The sequence below is a fragment of the Myotis yumanensis genome, unplaced genomic scaffold (genome assembly GCF_028538775.1).
Source record: "Myotis yumanensis isolate MYYU_CA2020_CCGP unplaced genomic scaffold, mMyoYum1.0.hap1 SCAF_8, whole genome shotgun sequence".
NCBI lineage: Eukaryota > Metazoa > Chordata > Mammalia > Chiroptera > Vespertilionidae > Myotis > Myotis yumanensis.
The window spans coordinates 29,748,835-29,767,132 of record NW_027223759.1 but is presented as its reverse complement, the minus strand read 5'-3'; the positions used below and the strand labels follow the sequence as shown (position 1 = coordinate 29,767,132).

At 39.2% G+C, this 18,298-nt stretch overlaps 1 protein-coding gene across 1 annotated transcript in view; it reads right to left on the bottom strand.

Moving 5' to 3' along the window:
* Positions 1-17,491, bottom strand: part of LOC139015092 (nuclear body protein SP140-like protein) — a 48,330-nt gene extending 30,839 nt beyond the window's left edge. The window contains exons 1-4 of the mRNA XM_070422364.1: positions 17,369-17,491; positions 8,184-8,331; positions 5,723-5,891; positions 425-505 (exon numbers count right to left, since the gene is read on the bottom strand). Coding sequence (XP_070278465.1) covers positions 425-505; positions 5,723-5,891; positions 8,184-8,331; positions 17,369-17,400 — 430 coding nt within the window. The 5' untranslated portion in view covers positions 17,401-17,491. The remainder of the gene's footprint in view (positions 1-424; positions 506-5,722; positions 5,892-8,183; positions 8,332-17,368) is intronic.
* Between the last annotated feature and the right edge of the window lie 807 nt (positions 17,492-18,298).

The following is an 18,298-nucleotide window of genomic DNA, read 5'->3' as shown; positions in this document are numbered from 1 at the left end:
TCCTGCTCTTGAACAACATCCCCCACATTTAAATCAGCCCCTTTATCTGTCATCATCCAGGATCTCCTTCGTTGATCTTGGGCCCATAGTTCTTAATCTTTCACAGCTTTCACACTGATATGCTCCTGCAGGGTCTCCCTCCAAATCACAGTTACTTTCAGGTCAGCATTGTCTTTAAATTTGGTTCCCTGGTACACTGGGTTCCTGTTCCTATTTCTGGCTATTGGGCTAATGGTATCTTGTCATAGCTCCTCCTCCAGGATCAGCCCCTGCTCATACTTTCATACAAACAGCCCTCCCTGCCTTCTCCATGTTCCTCAACAGGTCTTCCCTGATTCCCAAACTCCACTCAGGACTCAGGCCCATTTCCCATTCTCCTTTCTTGTTAGCAGAAGAGAATCAGTTTCGATCTGTTTGCAATTACCTTGTTCAAGTCTCTGTTGTATAGCAGGCCTCTCTTCATTTTCTTCACCACTGCTTAGGAACTGTTCTATGTTTGGTATCACTGAAGAGAGGGCATAAGAAGAAGATGATTAGAGAGTGGTGTCATCATCTCAAATTGCACTGTTAGGAATTTCCACCCCTTGTGTCACTCAGTGCTCAGTGGGTCCCAATCCTGTTGGTAAAGTTCACCCTTCATCTCTGGGACAGAAAGGAGAATACCCAACAAAGGGATTACTTATGCATCTAACACATAAAGGAGCCACTCAAATCTTAGGATAAAGGAGTTGTGGCAACACTGTTAGCCTGTTACTTGAGCAAAAAATTTCAGGTGCCCAGGATAGCATATATCAAATTATTTATTTTGAAATGTGTTTGCTGAACTGATGTTACTGAAAGGAAAAACAGGGATTTCCTTGGAAGAAAACAAAGATCCTATATAAGTTTACATGTATAAAGAGGAAAAAAATGTGGCTGGACATGAAAAGGTTTTGGCTTAACTGAGTCAGGGAGGATGAGTGATTCCCAAAGAGACAAATCAGAGGACACAGGTGATCCAGAGGCACCCAGATCCCAGGACAAAGGAAGGATACTCCCTGAAGCTGCAAGCAGGGACTGAATATTGTGGCATTGGGCCAGGGACCTGGGAGGTTGCCAAAGAAGGGAGAACAGGGCACCAGCCCAGGGACCCTGCATGTCGGTAACCCAGCAAACATATGAAGGAAGTTAATACACCAAAAATCCTTAGGGTAGATCTCTGAAGAAGGTTGGGGGAACAGACTTAGGGAAGCAGTGAGCCCGTATGCCTCAGGGCTGATGGCAGGAGTAACTCCTAGGCAATAAACTTTACTTATTAATGTTATAAATCTGTATTATCTTTTTACTGTGTAATAAATAACATGAAATTCCTTAGCTTTAGAAGCCAGACCTTCCAAAATGTTTTTTCACACTTATCCTTTTTTTTAAAAAAAAAAATTTATTGTTGAGAGTATTATAGATGTTCCCCCATTGCCTCCTCTACCTGGTTCCTGCCCCACCCAAGCCCTTCATAACCCCATTGTTTGTGTTCATAGGAAATGCATATATGCATGTGTTCTTTAGTTAATCTCTTTCTACCCCTCTCTCTCCCCTGCACTCTGAGATTCATCAGTCTGTCCCATGTTTCCATGCCTCTGGTTCTTTTTTATTTATCTGTTTACTTTGTTCATTAGATTTCTTGCTCATTTATTTTGACTTTTAGATTCAAATGTTGATAGATGTGTATTTATTGCCATTTTATTGTTCATATTGTTGATTTCTTCTTCTTCTTCTTCTTCTTCTTCTTCTTCTTCTTCTTCTTCTTCTTCCTTACTGCATTTCTTTTGGTGCTTTTAAGATTCTCCCTTTGTTTTTAACCTTTGGCATTTTAATTATGATATGGTGTGAGCCTCTTTGGATTCCTTTTTTATAAAATTAAAAAAATTGAAAATATTTATTTTATTGATTTCAGAGAGGAAGGGAGAGGAAAAGAGAGGTCGTAACATTAATGATGAGAGAGAATCATTGATTGGTTGCCTGCTGCATGCCCCACACTGAGGATCAAGCCTGCAACACTGGCATGTGCCCTGACTGGGAATGGAATTGTGACCTCCTGGTTCATAGGTCAACACTCAACCATGGAGTCCTATTGGCCAGGCTGGATTCCTCTTGTTTGGGACTCTCTGCACTTCCTGGACTTGTAAAGCAAATTATTTCACCAGTTAGGAGATGTTTGCTGTCATTATTTCTTCAAATAGGTTTTCAATATCTTGCTCTCTCTTTTTTCCTTCTGGCAACCCCATAATGCAAATGTTGGTACACTTGAAGTTGTCTCAGAAGCTCCTTACACTATCTTCATATTTTTGGATTCTTTTTTCTCTTCTGTTTGGGTGTGTTTTGCTTCCTCATATTACAAATTATTGATTTGATTCTCAGAATTCTCTACTCTACTGTTTTTGTTTTTTTTAAATATATTTTATTGATTTTCTACAGAGAGGAAGGAAGAGACATAGAGAGTTATAAACATCGATTAGAGAGAAACATCGATCAGCCGCCTCCTGCACATCCCTTACTGGGGATGTGCCAGCAACCCAGGTACATGCCCTTGACCGGAATCGAACCTGGGATCTTTCAGTCCGCAAGCCGACGCTCTATCCACTGAGCCAAACCGGTTTCGGCTCTACTCTACTGTTGAATCCTTCTAAATTATTCTTTATTTCAGTAAGTGCATGTTTAATTTCTGACTGGCCATTTTTCACGTCTTTGATGTTCTCACTGAGGTTCTTGAATTCTCACTAAGATCCTTGAAAATCTCACTAAGTTCCTTGAAGCTCTCATGAAGATCATTGAGCAACCTTATAACTATTGTTTTGAACTCTGTATCTTGTAGTTTGCTTGCCTCCATTTCATTTAGTTCCTTTTGTGGAGATTTCTTCTGTCCTTTCATTTGTGACATGTTTCTTTGTCTCCACATTTTAGATTTTTCCCTGTGTTTGTTCTTATATATTAAGGTAGAGCTCTTATGTCTCCTGGAATTGGTAGATGGCTTTGTGTAGTAGGTATCCTCTAAGGTCCAGTGGCTTAGCCTCCCTCTCACCTGAGCTGAGCACTCTAGGTACACTCTTGTGTGGGCTGTGTGCACAGTCTTGTTGTAGTTGGAGTCATTGGTAGGAATTGACTCCCAGGCCAATTGGCTGTGAGGACCTGCAGTGACTACAGTGGAAGAGCTACTGTGCAGGAGATACCTCTATGGAGCAGGACTTGCTTCAGTCGGGCTTTGGTGCTCACTGTGTCTGCCCCTTGAGTGTGTTGCTTTGGGATGAGTAGTGTTGTAATCTGGTATGGTCGGAAGCTGTCCACCAGGTGCACTGTCTCTAGGGCCTCCTTGGAGGTGCAAAGTCAGCCACTCCCTGGGCCACTCATCAGGAGCTATAGAGAAATCTGCAGATGGCTGCTACTTGTTCCCAGGTGAGGCCAAGCTGTCTGTGAACTCATTGATAGGTATGGGGCACGATGTCCCAGCTGCTGCTTATTTGAAGGATTTTAGGAAAGTCTGATGCCTGAAACAGGACAGACCATTCACATGAAAAGGCCACTGCAAACATCTTGGTGGGGTTTTAAATTGGATGGGGGGGCGGGGGGTGATGGTGGTGTCTTAGGGAATCATTAGGGTGGAGAGAACAGTGGGAGCCAGGCTGATATAAACTCAGATATGGCTGCCAGTGAGCTCTACAACTGGGGAGGTCTCAGCATAGGAACAATGACCCCTTTAGAGCACCACTGTCTGGGAAAAAACTACCCCCAGGTTTTTGCTCCGATGCCAGACAATCCAGTTCCTCCCCGTATGTTCCTGTACCCCCCTCAACCCCACTAGCCATTGCCTCAGTGCTGGAGCTCAGAGGGAGTGCGTCCAAGTAAGTCCGTGTCCTGGCCCTATAAGAGGAACTTTTGGGGTCTCCAGCAGCCTTTGTTTCACTCAACCACAATCCCCACTGATTTTCCCAGCCAGAAGTTATGGGGGTTTCTCTTCACAGCTCTGAAACCCTGGGATGGGGGTATGGTGTGGGGCTGGGACCCCTTGCTCCTCATGGGAGGCCTCCACAGCTGAGATATACCTTCCAATTAAAACAATGCCCCATGTGGGTGTCAGGACAGCCCCTTCCATGTCTCTGGCCCTTCTTCCAATCTCAATGTGCTTTCTTCCTTAATTCTCTAGTTGTAGGACTTCCATTCAAATTTCAGGCAGTTCTGAATGATGGTTGTTCTGTATTTTAGTTGTAATTTTGATGTGGTTGTGGGAGGCAAGGAGTACCAGCATTTACTTATGCTGCCATCTTGGATTTACATGCTTATCCTTTTTGAATCAACTTGCAGTCTTCTTCTCACTCTGAGATTCATCTAATTTGTCCTTGTTCAGCAGACACATAGATCATTTACCTCTCTATGTTTGTTCCATTATCATCTGCATTTCTCAGTTCATATCATTTTTGTTTTGAATTCTCCATCATTATTTGGAGATCTTTTTGAAACCAAAAATATATAGAATAAAAATTTTTCTAGGCAAGTCAAACAAAAATTATTGGAGGACATCTTTTTTACTAAGAACCCATATAAAAGTATAAAATCATGCATTTTCAGGAAAGAAGTAGAGAACCAAACCAGTAGTTTTGTATAGTATCCAAACATCTCTCTGGCAGAGCAATTGGTTTTGTGATTATTTGATTGCTTATCACACTTGTTATGGATAGCGAGTTAATAAAACCAGTTTTCCTTCTTCAAGAACAAATTTGACCTGAGTTAATTTTTTTGCTCATTATTCTGGAAATCTGATGAAGGTGGCCTCTTGTCTGTGTTAGTAGGCCAACATTGAGGTTAGTGTTTTTAAAATGACCAGTGACTGTAGGTAGACAAATTGCATGTGGCCTGAGAGGGACTAGATGTGAACTACAAGCCATTTTTTGTCTTCCTCCAAGGTATTGACTCTTGTAATTCATCTGTCCTGGGGGAGTCCCTGAAGGTTACGACTTCAGAATTGTTACATGAAATATTGAATCCCCTGGGCATGCTGTGGCTAAATCAGTGTGGATCCTGCAACTAAGATGTAACTTGAGGTGGGTTATAGTTAACTTGTTAGATTGCCATGAGGAACCCTGCTAAGTGTCACAAAGAAGAGCAACTGATGCAGGCCTGTTGAGATATTGTGTTTACTGTCATTTGTCCTGCTAAGAAAATCTGAATCCACTGTGGCTTTGGTTGTCTTGAGTCAAGATACCTAGTTACTCAGACCTGCAGGTGGGTGTTTGTACTGTAGCCATTTTATGATAAGCTTTGAGTGGCTCATGATATATTTGTTTTCTTAACTGCAACATCCCAACTGCCCTGCACTCTGTCTGACACCTGGTACTCTAAATAAATACCTGTGGGGAAAAATTGGCCCTGGATATAAAAAAGTAGGTAATAAACCTAATTACCTTCTTTTTTAAATCCTCACCCGAGCATATTTTTTTCCATTGATCTTTAAAGAGAGAGAGAGAGAGACAGAGAGAGAGAGAGAGAGAGAGAGAGAGGAAGGGAGAGATGAGGTGAAGAAAGAGTGAGAGAGATCTAAGAGAGACATTTTGACTTGTTTCTTCCTGCATGAACCCTGAATGGGATCGAATCAGCAATTGGGGTAGGTGCCCTTGACCAGGTATCGACCCATGATGCTTTAGTCCTCAAGCTAAAGCTCTAACCACTTAGCAGAAGCAGCCAGGGCTGTAAGTACCTTTTTTGAAGATTTTGTAAATATCATTTAAACCTCGGTAGGAGTTCATGATGTCCTTGCTGAACAATGCTTCCAGAAGGGACAGGTTAAATGACTTCTCCACTTCATCAAGAACATTGTATATGACTTCTGTTTCAGAACCCGGTGTTTTAAAAGATTCTTTAGACATCTTTAAAAATAATGAATTGGGAAAATATAAATATAGATTTCCTAGTTACAAAAGAGCCTTAGAAAGTGATTTTATAGTTAATGTATTACAATTTCCCAACATAGTTATCTTCTCATGTACAGTTTTATTTTTTAATATATTTTTATTCATTTCAGAGAGGAAGGGAGAGGTAGATAGAGATAGAGCCATTGATGATGGGAGAGAATATTGATCGATTGCCTCCTGCATGCCACCTACTGGAGATCAAGCTCGCAACCTGCACATGTGCCCTTGGCCGGAATTAGAACAGGGACCCTTAGGTCCACAGGCCAATGCTCTATCCACTGAGCCAAGTCAGCTACTGCCTCATGTACAGTTTTATTATTTGTCTATAGTTTTATGACTACTAGTTAAACAACTCAATCCATCTTCCTTGAAAATTCCCATATGTGAATCTGATTTCCTCACCCTCATTTCTATTAGATGGAATAAGAAGCAATTATGAAGAACAAAATGGGTGAAAGCTAAGTGTTTTGTAGCCCTTTCAGAACCTGGTCAAATATTTTAGGAATAGACTTAGCAGGCAATGAGCTGCTGTTCTATGGACTAGAGAGCCCTTGTCCCTTCCCCAGGACTGACTTGGCCTGGAAGCTCCTGTGAACTTTGACATAAAGAAAACCTATGGTTAGGGAAAGTGAAGATGTGCATCTCTTTATCTCCACCTATATGTTTTACTAAAATCAACCTAAATTCCAAAAAACACCCAACCAGAAAAGCAAAATGAAAAAAAGAATCCAAAAATATGAAGATAGTGTAAGGAGCCTCTGGGACAGCTTCAAGCGTACCAACATCCAAATTATAGGGGAGCCAGAAGAAGAGAGAGAAGAAAATAGTGAAAACCTATTTGAAGAAATAATGACAGAAAACTTCCCCTACCTGGTAAAAGAAATAGACTTACAAGTCCAGGAAGTGCATAGAACCCCAAACAAAAGGAATCCAAAGAGGACCACACCAAGACATATCATAATTAAAATGCCAAGAGCAAAAGGCAAAGAGAGTATCCTAAAAGCAGCAAGAGAAAGAAAGTCAGTTACCTATAAGGGAGTACCCATATGACTGTCAGCTGATTTCTCAACAGAAACTATGCAGGCCAGAAGGGAGTGGCAAGAAATATTCAAAATGTTGAATACCAAGAACCTACAACCAAGATTACTTTATCCAGCAAAGCTGTCATTCAGAAGTGAAGGTCAGATAAAGAGCTTCACAGATAAGAAAAAGCTAAAGGAGTTCATCACCACCAAACCAATATTATATGAAATGCTGAAAGGTATCCTTTAAGAAGAGGAAGAAGAAGAAAAAGGTAAAGTTACAAATTATGAACAACAAATACACATCTATCAACAAGTGAATCTAAAAATCAAGTGAATAAATAATCTGATGAACAGTATGAACTGGTGATTATAATAGAATCAGGGACATAGAAAGGGAATGGCCTGACTATTCTTGGGGGGGAAAGGGGTGTGGGGGGAGCGGGAAGAGATTGGACAATAATCGTGCACCTATGGATGAGGACAGTGGGTGGGGAGTGAGGGCTGAGGGTGGGGTGGGAACTGGGTGGAGGGGAGTTATGGTGGGAAAAAAGAGGAACCAATGTAATAATCTGAACAATAAAGATTTAATTTAAAAAATATAAAAAATTGAAAAAAAATAGAAAAATAAAATCAACCTAAATTCCAAGACTCCAGAAATACCAAAAGAAAAGAAAAAAAATAGAAAGGAAACTGAAAACTGTTGTTAAAAGAATAGCAAGAATCTACTTTCAAATTTTTCCTAAGAAGACATTGATTCTCTGTGGATTTTAATGTTCTCAGATCTAAGTATTTAAATTGATGTTCATTGAAATGAAATGCTGTAGCAATTATTATTTCAATAAATGAAATCATTCAACTTATTCATCCATTCATTAAAATTACTTTCAATTTCCATTTTATACTATATTGTGTATATAATTCCTACAAGGCATTAAACATCTATGTAGCACACCCACTTCACATCCAGCCTACCTCCAGTGCTATTCACCCCACTATAGGGGACACCACGGAGCACTGTTCCTTCAGTTAGGAGCAGAACTGTCTTCAGTAATGCCTGTTTATCTTATCCATTCTGACCTTATAAGAGCACTTACAGCAGTACTTGAGAGGGTCCCCACTCATAAGCGTCTCCTCAGTTCCCCAGCTGTGTTCTGATGTTTGATTCCAGGATATCAAAATATAACTTAGTTTACCAGATTGTGACATAATAAACTTTACCTACTTCATACATTTCATTGTTGATGAATCCATAGTCACGGAGAAGTTCAAGGAAAGGAAATGCTACTTTTATTATATTTGAAATTGCGACCTTCTGTCTTTTGAAGTGGCAGAGTGCAATGTCATAGATACGCTTTTCTTCTTCAGACATCCTAGGGAGAAAGGACACCATGAGAAAATGGTCGTCAAGATTTCGATATGCCTGAGGATGCTGTAACATCTAATAAATGAAGGATAGGTAATGAAGAACCAACACATAAAAAATACATGTCCCTTAGTAGAGATTAGGAGAAATAGAACTGAAACAATAGACAAAGCTGTAATAAAACGAAGCATAAAGGATTAGAAAAACATAAGTAATATTGAAAAATTCCAGTCTGTCATGATCAAAACCATTGTAAAATTATTGTCTCCTAACAGATCTGGAATTTTTTTGAAACAATTTTAATTTGTACTAAAGTGAGATGGACTAAACTGGCCACCCACAGAGAAAAATGAAACAATGGATTAATAATGGAATGTAAGCTTAAAATGCATTTTAATTAACAACTAAGAGAAAATAAATCTGAAAAAGATAAAAACAAGGTGCTCCCTTTTTGACCTACAGCAGTTAAGAGAAATACCATTTTGAATTATAAAGCTAGTACATAAATGGAAAGATGTAGTTTAATAATGATCTGATAAGACATAAACTGAAATTTCACAAGAATATCATTTTTTCCTGGTGTTTCTGCTCTGTGTTAATATATATCTATCTGTGCTATTGTTGCATGTAATGAATCTTTTTAGGCATCTGAATTTCAGAAGTGCTGCTCTTTCCTGTGAAAGTAGTAGTAAACCTGAGTCTGTAATTTTGCTTCTTAGTTGATCTTTTTTATTGCTCTGACAATAATGTTTTAGTAGACATTTTGTATTCTTGAAAATCATGAAGACTCATAAGTTTCCTTTTTGAAATCAGAAGAAAATTATTGGTTCTTTCCAGTACCCATTATTCATCAGGGAATAATAATGTCATCTTATTATGTCAAATTCTGGAAACTACGCATTCTTTTTAAAGATAGGTGATTGAAGATAGATGATTGAAGAGAAGCATCTGTCTTCTCTTGTATGAGAATTGCTACTAAAATGAAAAATAAATAATTGGTTTCACAATGACAAAGAGAATGGCAAGTGGCAATGAGTAAATGAGAGATTTCTACAACAATAAAAAAATGGTCAGGGGAGCATTAAATGCTTTGTAGGATGAGCATGCTCCCAGCAATCAGGAAAGCAACCAGTGTGTCCTGTGGAATCTTGAAGGCAGAGGAGATTGAAAGGAAGACATGTTGCTGAAAACTATCATGTTATTTGAAAAATGAAGAATAGGGCAATGTACCCTTCACCCCTCAACTTGCATCCTGGCCACATGAAGTCAAGCAAATATTACTGTCCTTTCTACCACCATATGTTCCTGTTGCCTGTGATTGGATTTCATAGATCAATAATATATCACATATGCTATTGCCTGACTTCTTTTGCTCATCATCCATGTTGTTGGGTGATTAGAAGTTTGTTCCTCTTATTGTTCAGTGGTATACCATTGTTGTGTCTACTACCATCTATTTATTCAATTTCCTGTTGAAGGATGTTTTGGTTGATTCTAGAGCAAGACAAGTGTGAATAAAGCTGCTGTTCTGGTATGAATATTTCTGTAGCATGTTCTCATTTCCCTTGAGGAAATAATCAGGAGTGTAACTGCTGGCTCACTGTGTAGGAATGTCATTAACAGTTTTGGAAGCAAACTGTTTTAAAAATTTGTTAGAAGTAGCCTTGTGAATGTAACCATTCTAGTGTGTGATGTAGTATCATATATATATAATTTAAATTCTTTATTGTTGAAAGTATTATATATGTCTCCTCCCCCTCCATTGACCTCTCCCCAGCTGCTCCCATTCGCAGCACATGCCCTCACCCCCCTACTCTCTGTGTCCATTGGTTATGCTTATATGCTTGCATACAAGTCCTTTGGTTGATCTCTTACTTGTCCCCTTCCACCCTCCCCTGCCTTCCCTCTGAAGTTTGTTATTGTTTTAATTTCTATTTCTTTAATAACTAATGATGTTGAACACAATTTCATATTCTTATTAGAAATTCATATACCTCCTTTTATGAAGTGCTTGTTCAGGTCTTTGGCCCTTTGATATTATTGGGCTGTCTTTTACTTATGGGTATGTAGAAGGTTGTTTTATCTTGCAGATAGAAGTATTTAGTTTAATATATGTATTGTGAACATTTTTTCTCAGTCTGTTGCTTGCCTTTCATTTTCTTAACCATATCTTTTTTTTCAAACATTTTTTTCTGAAAGTATTACATATGTCCCCTTCCCTCCCCCCACCACAACTGACCTCCTTCAGCCTGCCCCTGCCCCCACTTCCTGCCCCAGGCCTTCAGCACCCTACTGTCTGTGTCCATGGGTTATGCATCTATGCATACAAGGTCTTTGGTTGATTATCTCCCACCCACCCACCCTCCCCTCATTCCATCTGAGGTTCCCCACTCTGTTTCCTGCTTAAAGTCTCTGGATCCACTCTGTTCATCAGCTTATTTTGTAAATTGGATCCCACATATGAGTGTGATCATGTGATACTTGTCTTTTTCCTACTGAGGAGAGATTTTAAAATGTTTGATAATTCCAATCTACCCATTCTTTCTCTTTTGTGCTTAATATCTTTAGTGTGCTATCTATGAAATATCTTCCTACCCCAAGTTTATGAAAATATTAAAAAACCGATGGGTCTTAGTTTGGATATTCTATTCTGCATGACTGATTTATTTGTCTATCTTAATTGGCTTGATAACTATAGCTTATAGACACCTTGAATTCAATTGGAAAAATATAGTCTTGATTTTTCTAGGTCTTTTGGTTGTCCACATGCCTTTTAGAATCCATTTGCCCATGTGTATAAAAAAAGTCATTTGGATTTTATTAGATTTGCATTGCATCTATAGGTAAATTTGGTGAGATTCTACATGACTCGACACCTACATCCTTTGGTGAGAGCAAAAATGGAGAGACAAAGAAACCCCCAAAGGAAAAAAAATGAGAATTTCCAGAAAAGCAGCTAAGTGAAACAAAGGCATGCAATATATCAGAAAAAGAATCCAGAATAAGGGCCATACAGTTCATAAACTGATGGATGAAAAAATCAACAACTTATATAAGAATCAAGAAAAAATAAAGAGTGATATAGCTTCAATAAAAAAACACCAGAGAAAGTTTCAACAGTAGACTAGGAGAAGTGGAGGACTGAATTAGCAAATTAGAAGACAAGGAAGCAAAACACAACAAAACTGAACTGCAATTGGAGAAAAAAAATTACAAGACAGGAGGAGAGCCTAAGGGAGCTTTGGGACAACATAATGCAAAGCAACACATGAATAGTAGGGGTGCCAGAATGACAGGAAAAGGAACAAGGGTTAGAAAACCTATTTGAAAAAATAATGTCAGAAAACTTTCCTGATGTGGGGAAGAAAAAAGTCACACAAGCACAGAGAGTCCCAAACAAGATGAACCTGAAAAGACCCACACAAAGACACATCATAGTTATGATGGCAAACGTTCAGGACTAAGAGAGAATCTGAAAGGCTGTAAGAAAGAGACAGAAATTTATGTGCAAGGGATCTCTCATTAGATTATCAAATGATTTCTCAAAAGAAACACATCAGGCCAGAAAGGAATGGAAGAAATTTACAAAGTGATGCAAAGCAAGGGACTGAATACAAGAATACTCTATCCAGCAAGGCTATCATTCAAAATTGAAGGGGAAATAAGGAGTTTCACAGACCAGAAAAGGCTGGGGAGTTTATCACCACCAAGTCAGCAATGCAAGAAATGTTAAAGAGACTGGTGTAAAACAAAAAGATAAAAATGGAAGAAGGAACACAGGCACACACAAAAATGACTACAAACAAGTACCTATCTGTACTAATAAAAGGGAAATATGTTAATTAGACTGGACGTCTTCCAGACATCCTTCTGGACAAAACCATTGTGGCAGGGGCCAAGGCAGAGGTGGTTAGGGGTGATCAGGCCAGCAGGGGAGAGCAGTTTGGGGTGATCAGGCCAGCAGGGGAGGGCAGTTAGGGGCAATCCTGGCAGGGGAGGACAGTTAGGGGGTGATCAGACCAGCATAGGAGCAGTTAGGGGGTGAGATCAGGTCGGCAGGGGAACTGTTGGGGGCAATCAGGCGGGCAGGCAGAGGCAGTTAGGGGCAATTAGGCAGGCAGGCAGGTGAGCGGTTAGGAGCTAGTGGTCCTGGATTGTGAGAGGGATGTCCAACTGCGGGATCGGGCCTAAATCAGCAGTTGGACATCCCGGATTGGAGAGGGTGCAGGCTGGACTGAGGGACAACACCCACCCCCCAACCGTGCATGAATATCATGTACTGGACCTCTAGTCAATAATAACTTTAAATGTAAACAGACTAAATGCTCCAATCAAAAGACATCAAGTGGCTGAGTGGATAAAAAAAAAAAATGACCCATATATATGCTGTCTACAAGAGACCCACCTCAGAACAAGGGACTAACAAAGACTAAAAGTGAAGAGATGGAAAAATATCTTTCAGGCAAATGGAAATGAAAAAACATTGGGGTAGCAACACTTACATCTGACAAAATAGACCTCAACGTGAAGGCCATAACAAGAGATAAGGAAGGACACCTCATAATACTACAGGGACTGATTCAACAAGAGGATTGTTGTAAACGTATATGCACCCAATGCAGGAGCACCCAAATACATAAAGAAATTCCTGGAAGATATTAAGGGAGAGAGCAATAACAATACAATCATATTAGGGGACTTTAATACCCCACTGACACCACTGGGTAAATCCTCTAGTGGTCAGCAAACTGTGGCTCACAAGCCTCTTGTGGCTCTTTAGCCCCTTGAGTGTGGCTCTTCGTAAGCCTTAGGAGTACTCTAATTAAGTTAATAACAATGTACTTACCTATATAGTTTAAGTTTAAAAAATTTGGCTCTCAAAAGAAATTTTAATCGTTGTACTGTTGATATTTGACCCTGTTGACTAATGAGTTTGCCGACCACTGCTCTAGACAAAAAATCAGCAAGGAAAACGCAATCCTAAATGACTCACTAAACCAGATGGACTTACTTGACATCTTCAGAATATTTCACTCCAAAGCCATGTAATATATGTTCTTCTCAAGTGCACATGGGATATTTTCAAAGATAGACCACATATTGGGATATAGGCAAAGTCTTTCCAAAATCAAGAAGATTGAAATCATATCAAGCAACTTCTCAGACCACAATGACATAATATTAAAAATAAACTACTATAAAAACACTCAAAAAAATTATAACACTTGGAAGCTGAATAGCAAGCTATTAAATGATGATTGGGTTACCAAAGAGATCAAAGAAAAAATTAAAAACATCCTGGAAATGAATGACAATGAGAACAGGACAATCCAAAAGCTATGGGACACAGTGAATGCAGTCCTGAGGGGGAAATATTTGGTTCTACAGGCCTATCTAAAAAAAAAAAAAGAAAAAATGGTAATAAATCATCTAATTCTACAACAAAGAATTAGAAAGAGAGCAAGAAGAAAAGCCCACAGTTAGCAGAAGGAAGGAGATAATAAAAATCAGAGCAGAAATAAATAACATAGAGACCAGAAAAACAATACAAAAGATCAATGAAACCAAGATCTGGTTCTTTGAAAGGATAAACAAGATTGATGAACCTCTAGCCAAGGTCACCAAGAAGCAAAGAGAGAGGACCCAAATAAACAAAATGAGAAATGAAAGAGGCAAAATAACAACAGATCCCACAGAAATACAAAGGATTGTTAAAAAATACTATGAACAACTCTATTCCAATAAAGAAGACAAAGTAGAGGAAATGGACATATTCCTAGAAAAATAAAACTTTCCAAAACCCAATCAGAAAGAATCTAAAAAACTCAGTAGGCCGATAACTATGGAGGAAATTGAATCAGTCATTAAAAAGCTTCCAGCAAACAAAAGCCTGGGGCCAGATGACTTCACAGGGGAGTTTCACCAAACATTCAAAGAAGAACTAAAACCTATTCTCCTCATACTATTCCAAAAAATTCAAGAGGAAGGATCACTTACAAGCTCATTCTATGAAGCCAGCATTACCCTATTACCAAAACCAGATAAAGACAACACAATGAAAGAGAATTACAGGCCAATATCCCTCATGAACATAGATGCCAAAATCCTCAACAAAATTCTAGCAAATTGGATCCAGCACTACATCAGAAAGATCATACACCATGATCAAATAGAATTTATCCCAGGGATGCAAGGATGGTACAATATCCGCAAATCAATAAATGTGATACATCACATAAACAAATTGAGAGATAAAAATCACATAGTCATATCCATTGATGCAGAAAAAGCATTTGACAAAATCCAACACCCTTTCTTGATAAAAATCCTCAGGAAAATGGGTAACTAGAGAGATCATACCTCAACATAATAAAAACCTTATATGGCAAACCTACAGCCAACATCATGCTCAATGGGCAAAAACTAAAACCATTTCACCTAAGAACAGTAAGGAGACCGAGATGCCCACTTTCACCACTTCTGTTCAACATAGTACTGGAAGTGTTAGCCATAGCAATTAGACAAAAGGAGAAATAAGAGGTATCCGAATTGGAAAAGAAGATGTAAAACTGTCATTAGCAGATGACATGATACTGTACATAAAAAAACCCTAAAGACCACATCAGAAAATTATTAAACTTAATAAATGAATTTGGCAATGTAGCAGGATACAAAATTAATGCCAAGAAATCTATGGCATTTTTATATATCAATAGTGAATTTACAGAAAGAGAGATTTTAAAAAATCCCATTTACCATCACACCAAAAAACTTAAGATACCTAGGAATAAACTTAACTAAAGAGGTAAAAGACCTCTACTCAGACAACTACAGGACACTGAAAAAAGATATAGATGAAGACATAAACAGATGGAAGAACATATCATGTTCATGGATTGGTAGAATCAACATCATTAAAATGTCCATACTACCCCAAGCTATCTATAGATTCAATGCACTTCCCATTAAAATACCAATGGCATATTTCACAGACCTAAAACAAACTCTCCAAAAATTCTTCTGGAATAAAAAAAGACCCCAAATAGCTGCAACAATTCTGAGAAAGAAGAACAAAGTAGGAGGGATCTCAATATTAGATATCAAGCTGTAATACAAAGCCACTGTTCTCAAAACTGCCTGGTACTGGCACAAGAACAGACACATAGACCAAAGGAATAGAATAGAGAACAAAGAAATTGACCCAAACCACTATGCTCAATTAATATTTGACAAAGGAGGCAAGAACATACAATGGAATCAAGACAGTCTCTTCAATAAATGGTGTTGGGAAAACTGAATTGGGCAGATACATGCAAAAAAATGAAACTAGACCATCAACTTACACCATACACAAAAATAAACTCAAAATGGATAAAGGACTTAAACATAAGACAGGAAACCATAAAAATATTAGAGGAATCCTCAGATAGCAAAATCTCAGACATATGCCAAAGCAATATCTTCACCGATACAGCTCCTAAGGCATTGGAAACTAAAGAGAAAATAAACAAATAGGACTACTTCACAATAAAAAGCTTCTGCATAGCAAAAGAAACCATCAACAAAACAACAAGAAAGCCCACCGCATGGGAGAACATATTTGCCAGTCTTATCACTGATAAGGTTTTAATCTCAAACATCTACAGGGAACTCATACAATTTAACAACAGGAAGATAAACAGCCCAATCAAAAAATGGGAAATGAACGTAAATAGATACTTATCAAAAGAGGACATCAGGAAGGCCAAGAGACATATGAAAACATGCTCAAAGTTACTATTCATACAAGAGATGCAAATCAAAACATCAATGAGATACCATCTCACATAAGTCAGAATGGCTATCCTCGACAAATCAACAAATGACAAGTGCCAGTCAGGGCACATGCTCGGGTTATGATCTCAATCCCCACTGTGGATCATGCATGAGGCAGCCGATCAATGATTCTCTGTCATCATTGATGTTTCTCTCTCTCCCTCTCCCTCTCCCTCTCCCTCTCCCTCTCCCTCTATGATATCAATAAAAATATATCAAAAAAAGAATGAGGGAGATCAGTATGTTTATTAAAGTGAAAAGTTCTCTAATATTTTCAATACTAAAATAACTTAAAATGCAAAATGCAATAAAATCTCATTTGTTTAAAAACAAGACACAAATTATGTATTTAGGAAAACCAGTTATATGTGTAACTGCAGAGAAAGAGATATGTGCCCACAACACTCAACAGAACCAGTACTGAGAGCTTCAGGTGGGTGGCCCGTGAAGGGGACTTTCCCCTCTACACATTTGCATGTCATTTGAAACTTTATGAACAAGAGGTTAAATATAATTCTTCGGTATTAAAAAAGTTAAACGTATTAAGTAATGTTATTTCTAACCGATTACAAAAGAAAAAGATTGAATTTTTGGCCTTTTCCTTGTCAGGTATAATGCATTATAGGGCAGAAACTCAAAGTACAGATGAAAATACTCAGCCTGCACTAGGCTTTCATTTCTTGGTCCTTCCTCTTACTTTTACTCCTTTAGGTGAAGATCCCTGGAGAAAGAATCCAGACCCCCAGGCAGAGACAAGAATAAACCCGTAGCTGACCTGTCCCCAGATCAGGTATAAGACCAAGGCACCCAGATTTGACAATTTCATGTGTTCACTCTGAATTTTGTATTTTCTAAAGTTCTTTTGTTGAAATGACCTAGGGAAGTCAGAGGAGGCCTGAGGGAAATAAGAAGGTACATAGGTCATGAGAAAAGAACAAATCACTGTCTCGAAGCGTCAGAAAGTACAGTAGAGTCCAGATCGGCTGCCAGCTGAGCAGTAGCTGTAAGATGAGTCCTCTGGGTTGTGGCAGTTGAAATCACAACACAGTTGTCTCTCTGCAGTTCTAAGATTCAATTCCTTCACTATATATTCCTGCAATTCATTACATTGCACGTAAGTGTCCTTGCAAAGCAGGACGGATGTCAAGATTTAGACGAGTGTCTACTATACACATTAAAGCATCGGCACAGCCAGAGAGAAAATTGAAGGAAGGGAGACAGAGACTGACCTGGTGCTGAGGTCGCTGCCGCCACTGGCCATTGTCCTGCCGTGGGCATTGCCTGGACCTCTGATCCTTCCAGTCTCCCCAGCCTAGGCCGGCTGTGGCTGCAAAGCCCTGAGCAGGAACTGTGTAAAATCACCCAAGGAGGGCTCCACCCAAATGGGGAAATGTGAAATGAAAGTAACTTTTTGAGTGTTTTCAGACACTGTCTCCCTCCTCCTGCAGCCCGACAGTGAATCTCAGCCATCATAACATGTGGCAGAGGAATGGAGAACAAAAAGAGTTAGTCAGGACCTGGAGGCCAGGGGTAGAGCAGCAGCCCACAGGAATCCTCTTGTTTGTATATAGACACCAAAAACAGGGAAGTAGCTGGAGCTATAGGGCCCAGAACCCTAAAAATCAGGAGAGGCAGTGACAGAGGAGGGACATGGAACAAAGGGCATAGGAAAGAGAGGGGCTTCAGCAGCCTCAGCAGGAGCAGCTTCCATTCAGATGTCACTGATAGTCTTATGGGGACTTTCTTGCATGTGATAAGTCACTTTTTTCTTGCTGCTTTTAAAATTCTCTCTTTGGCTTTGACTTTTGACAATTTAATTGTAAAGTGTGTCTGTGTAGCCCTTTTCAGTTTCTACCTATTGGGTCCTTTGGGCATCATGAAACTGAAAGTCCATTTTGCTCCCCAAATATGGGAAGTTTTTAGCCATTATTGTTTTAAATAGACTTTCTGACCTTTTCTTAACTTTTGCCCTTTGAAATTCCCATAATCTATACGAAGAAAAGGATAATATGCTAATTAGACCAGATAGACCAGATGTCTTCCTGACAAAGCCACAGTGGCGGAGCTGAGGCAGAGGTGGTTAGGAGTGATCAGGAAGGCAGGCAGGCAGGCAGAGGGGTTAAGGGCAATCAGGCCAGCAGGGGAGAGCAGTTAGGGGT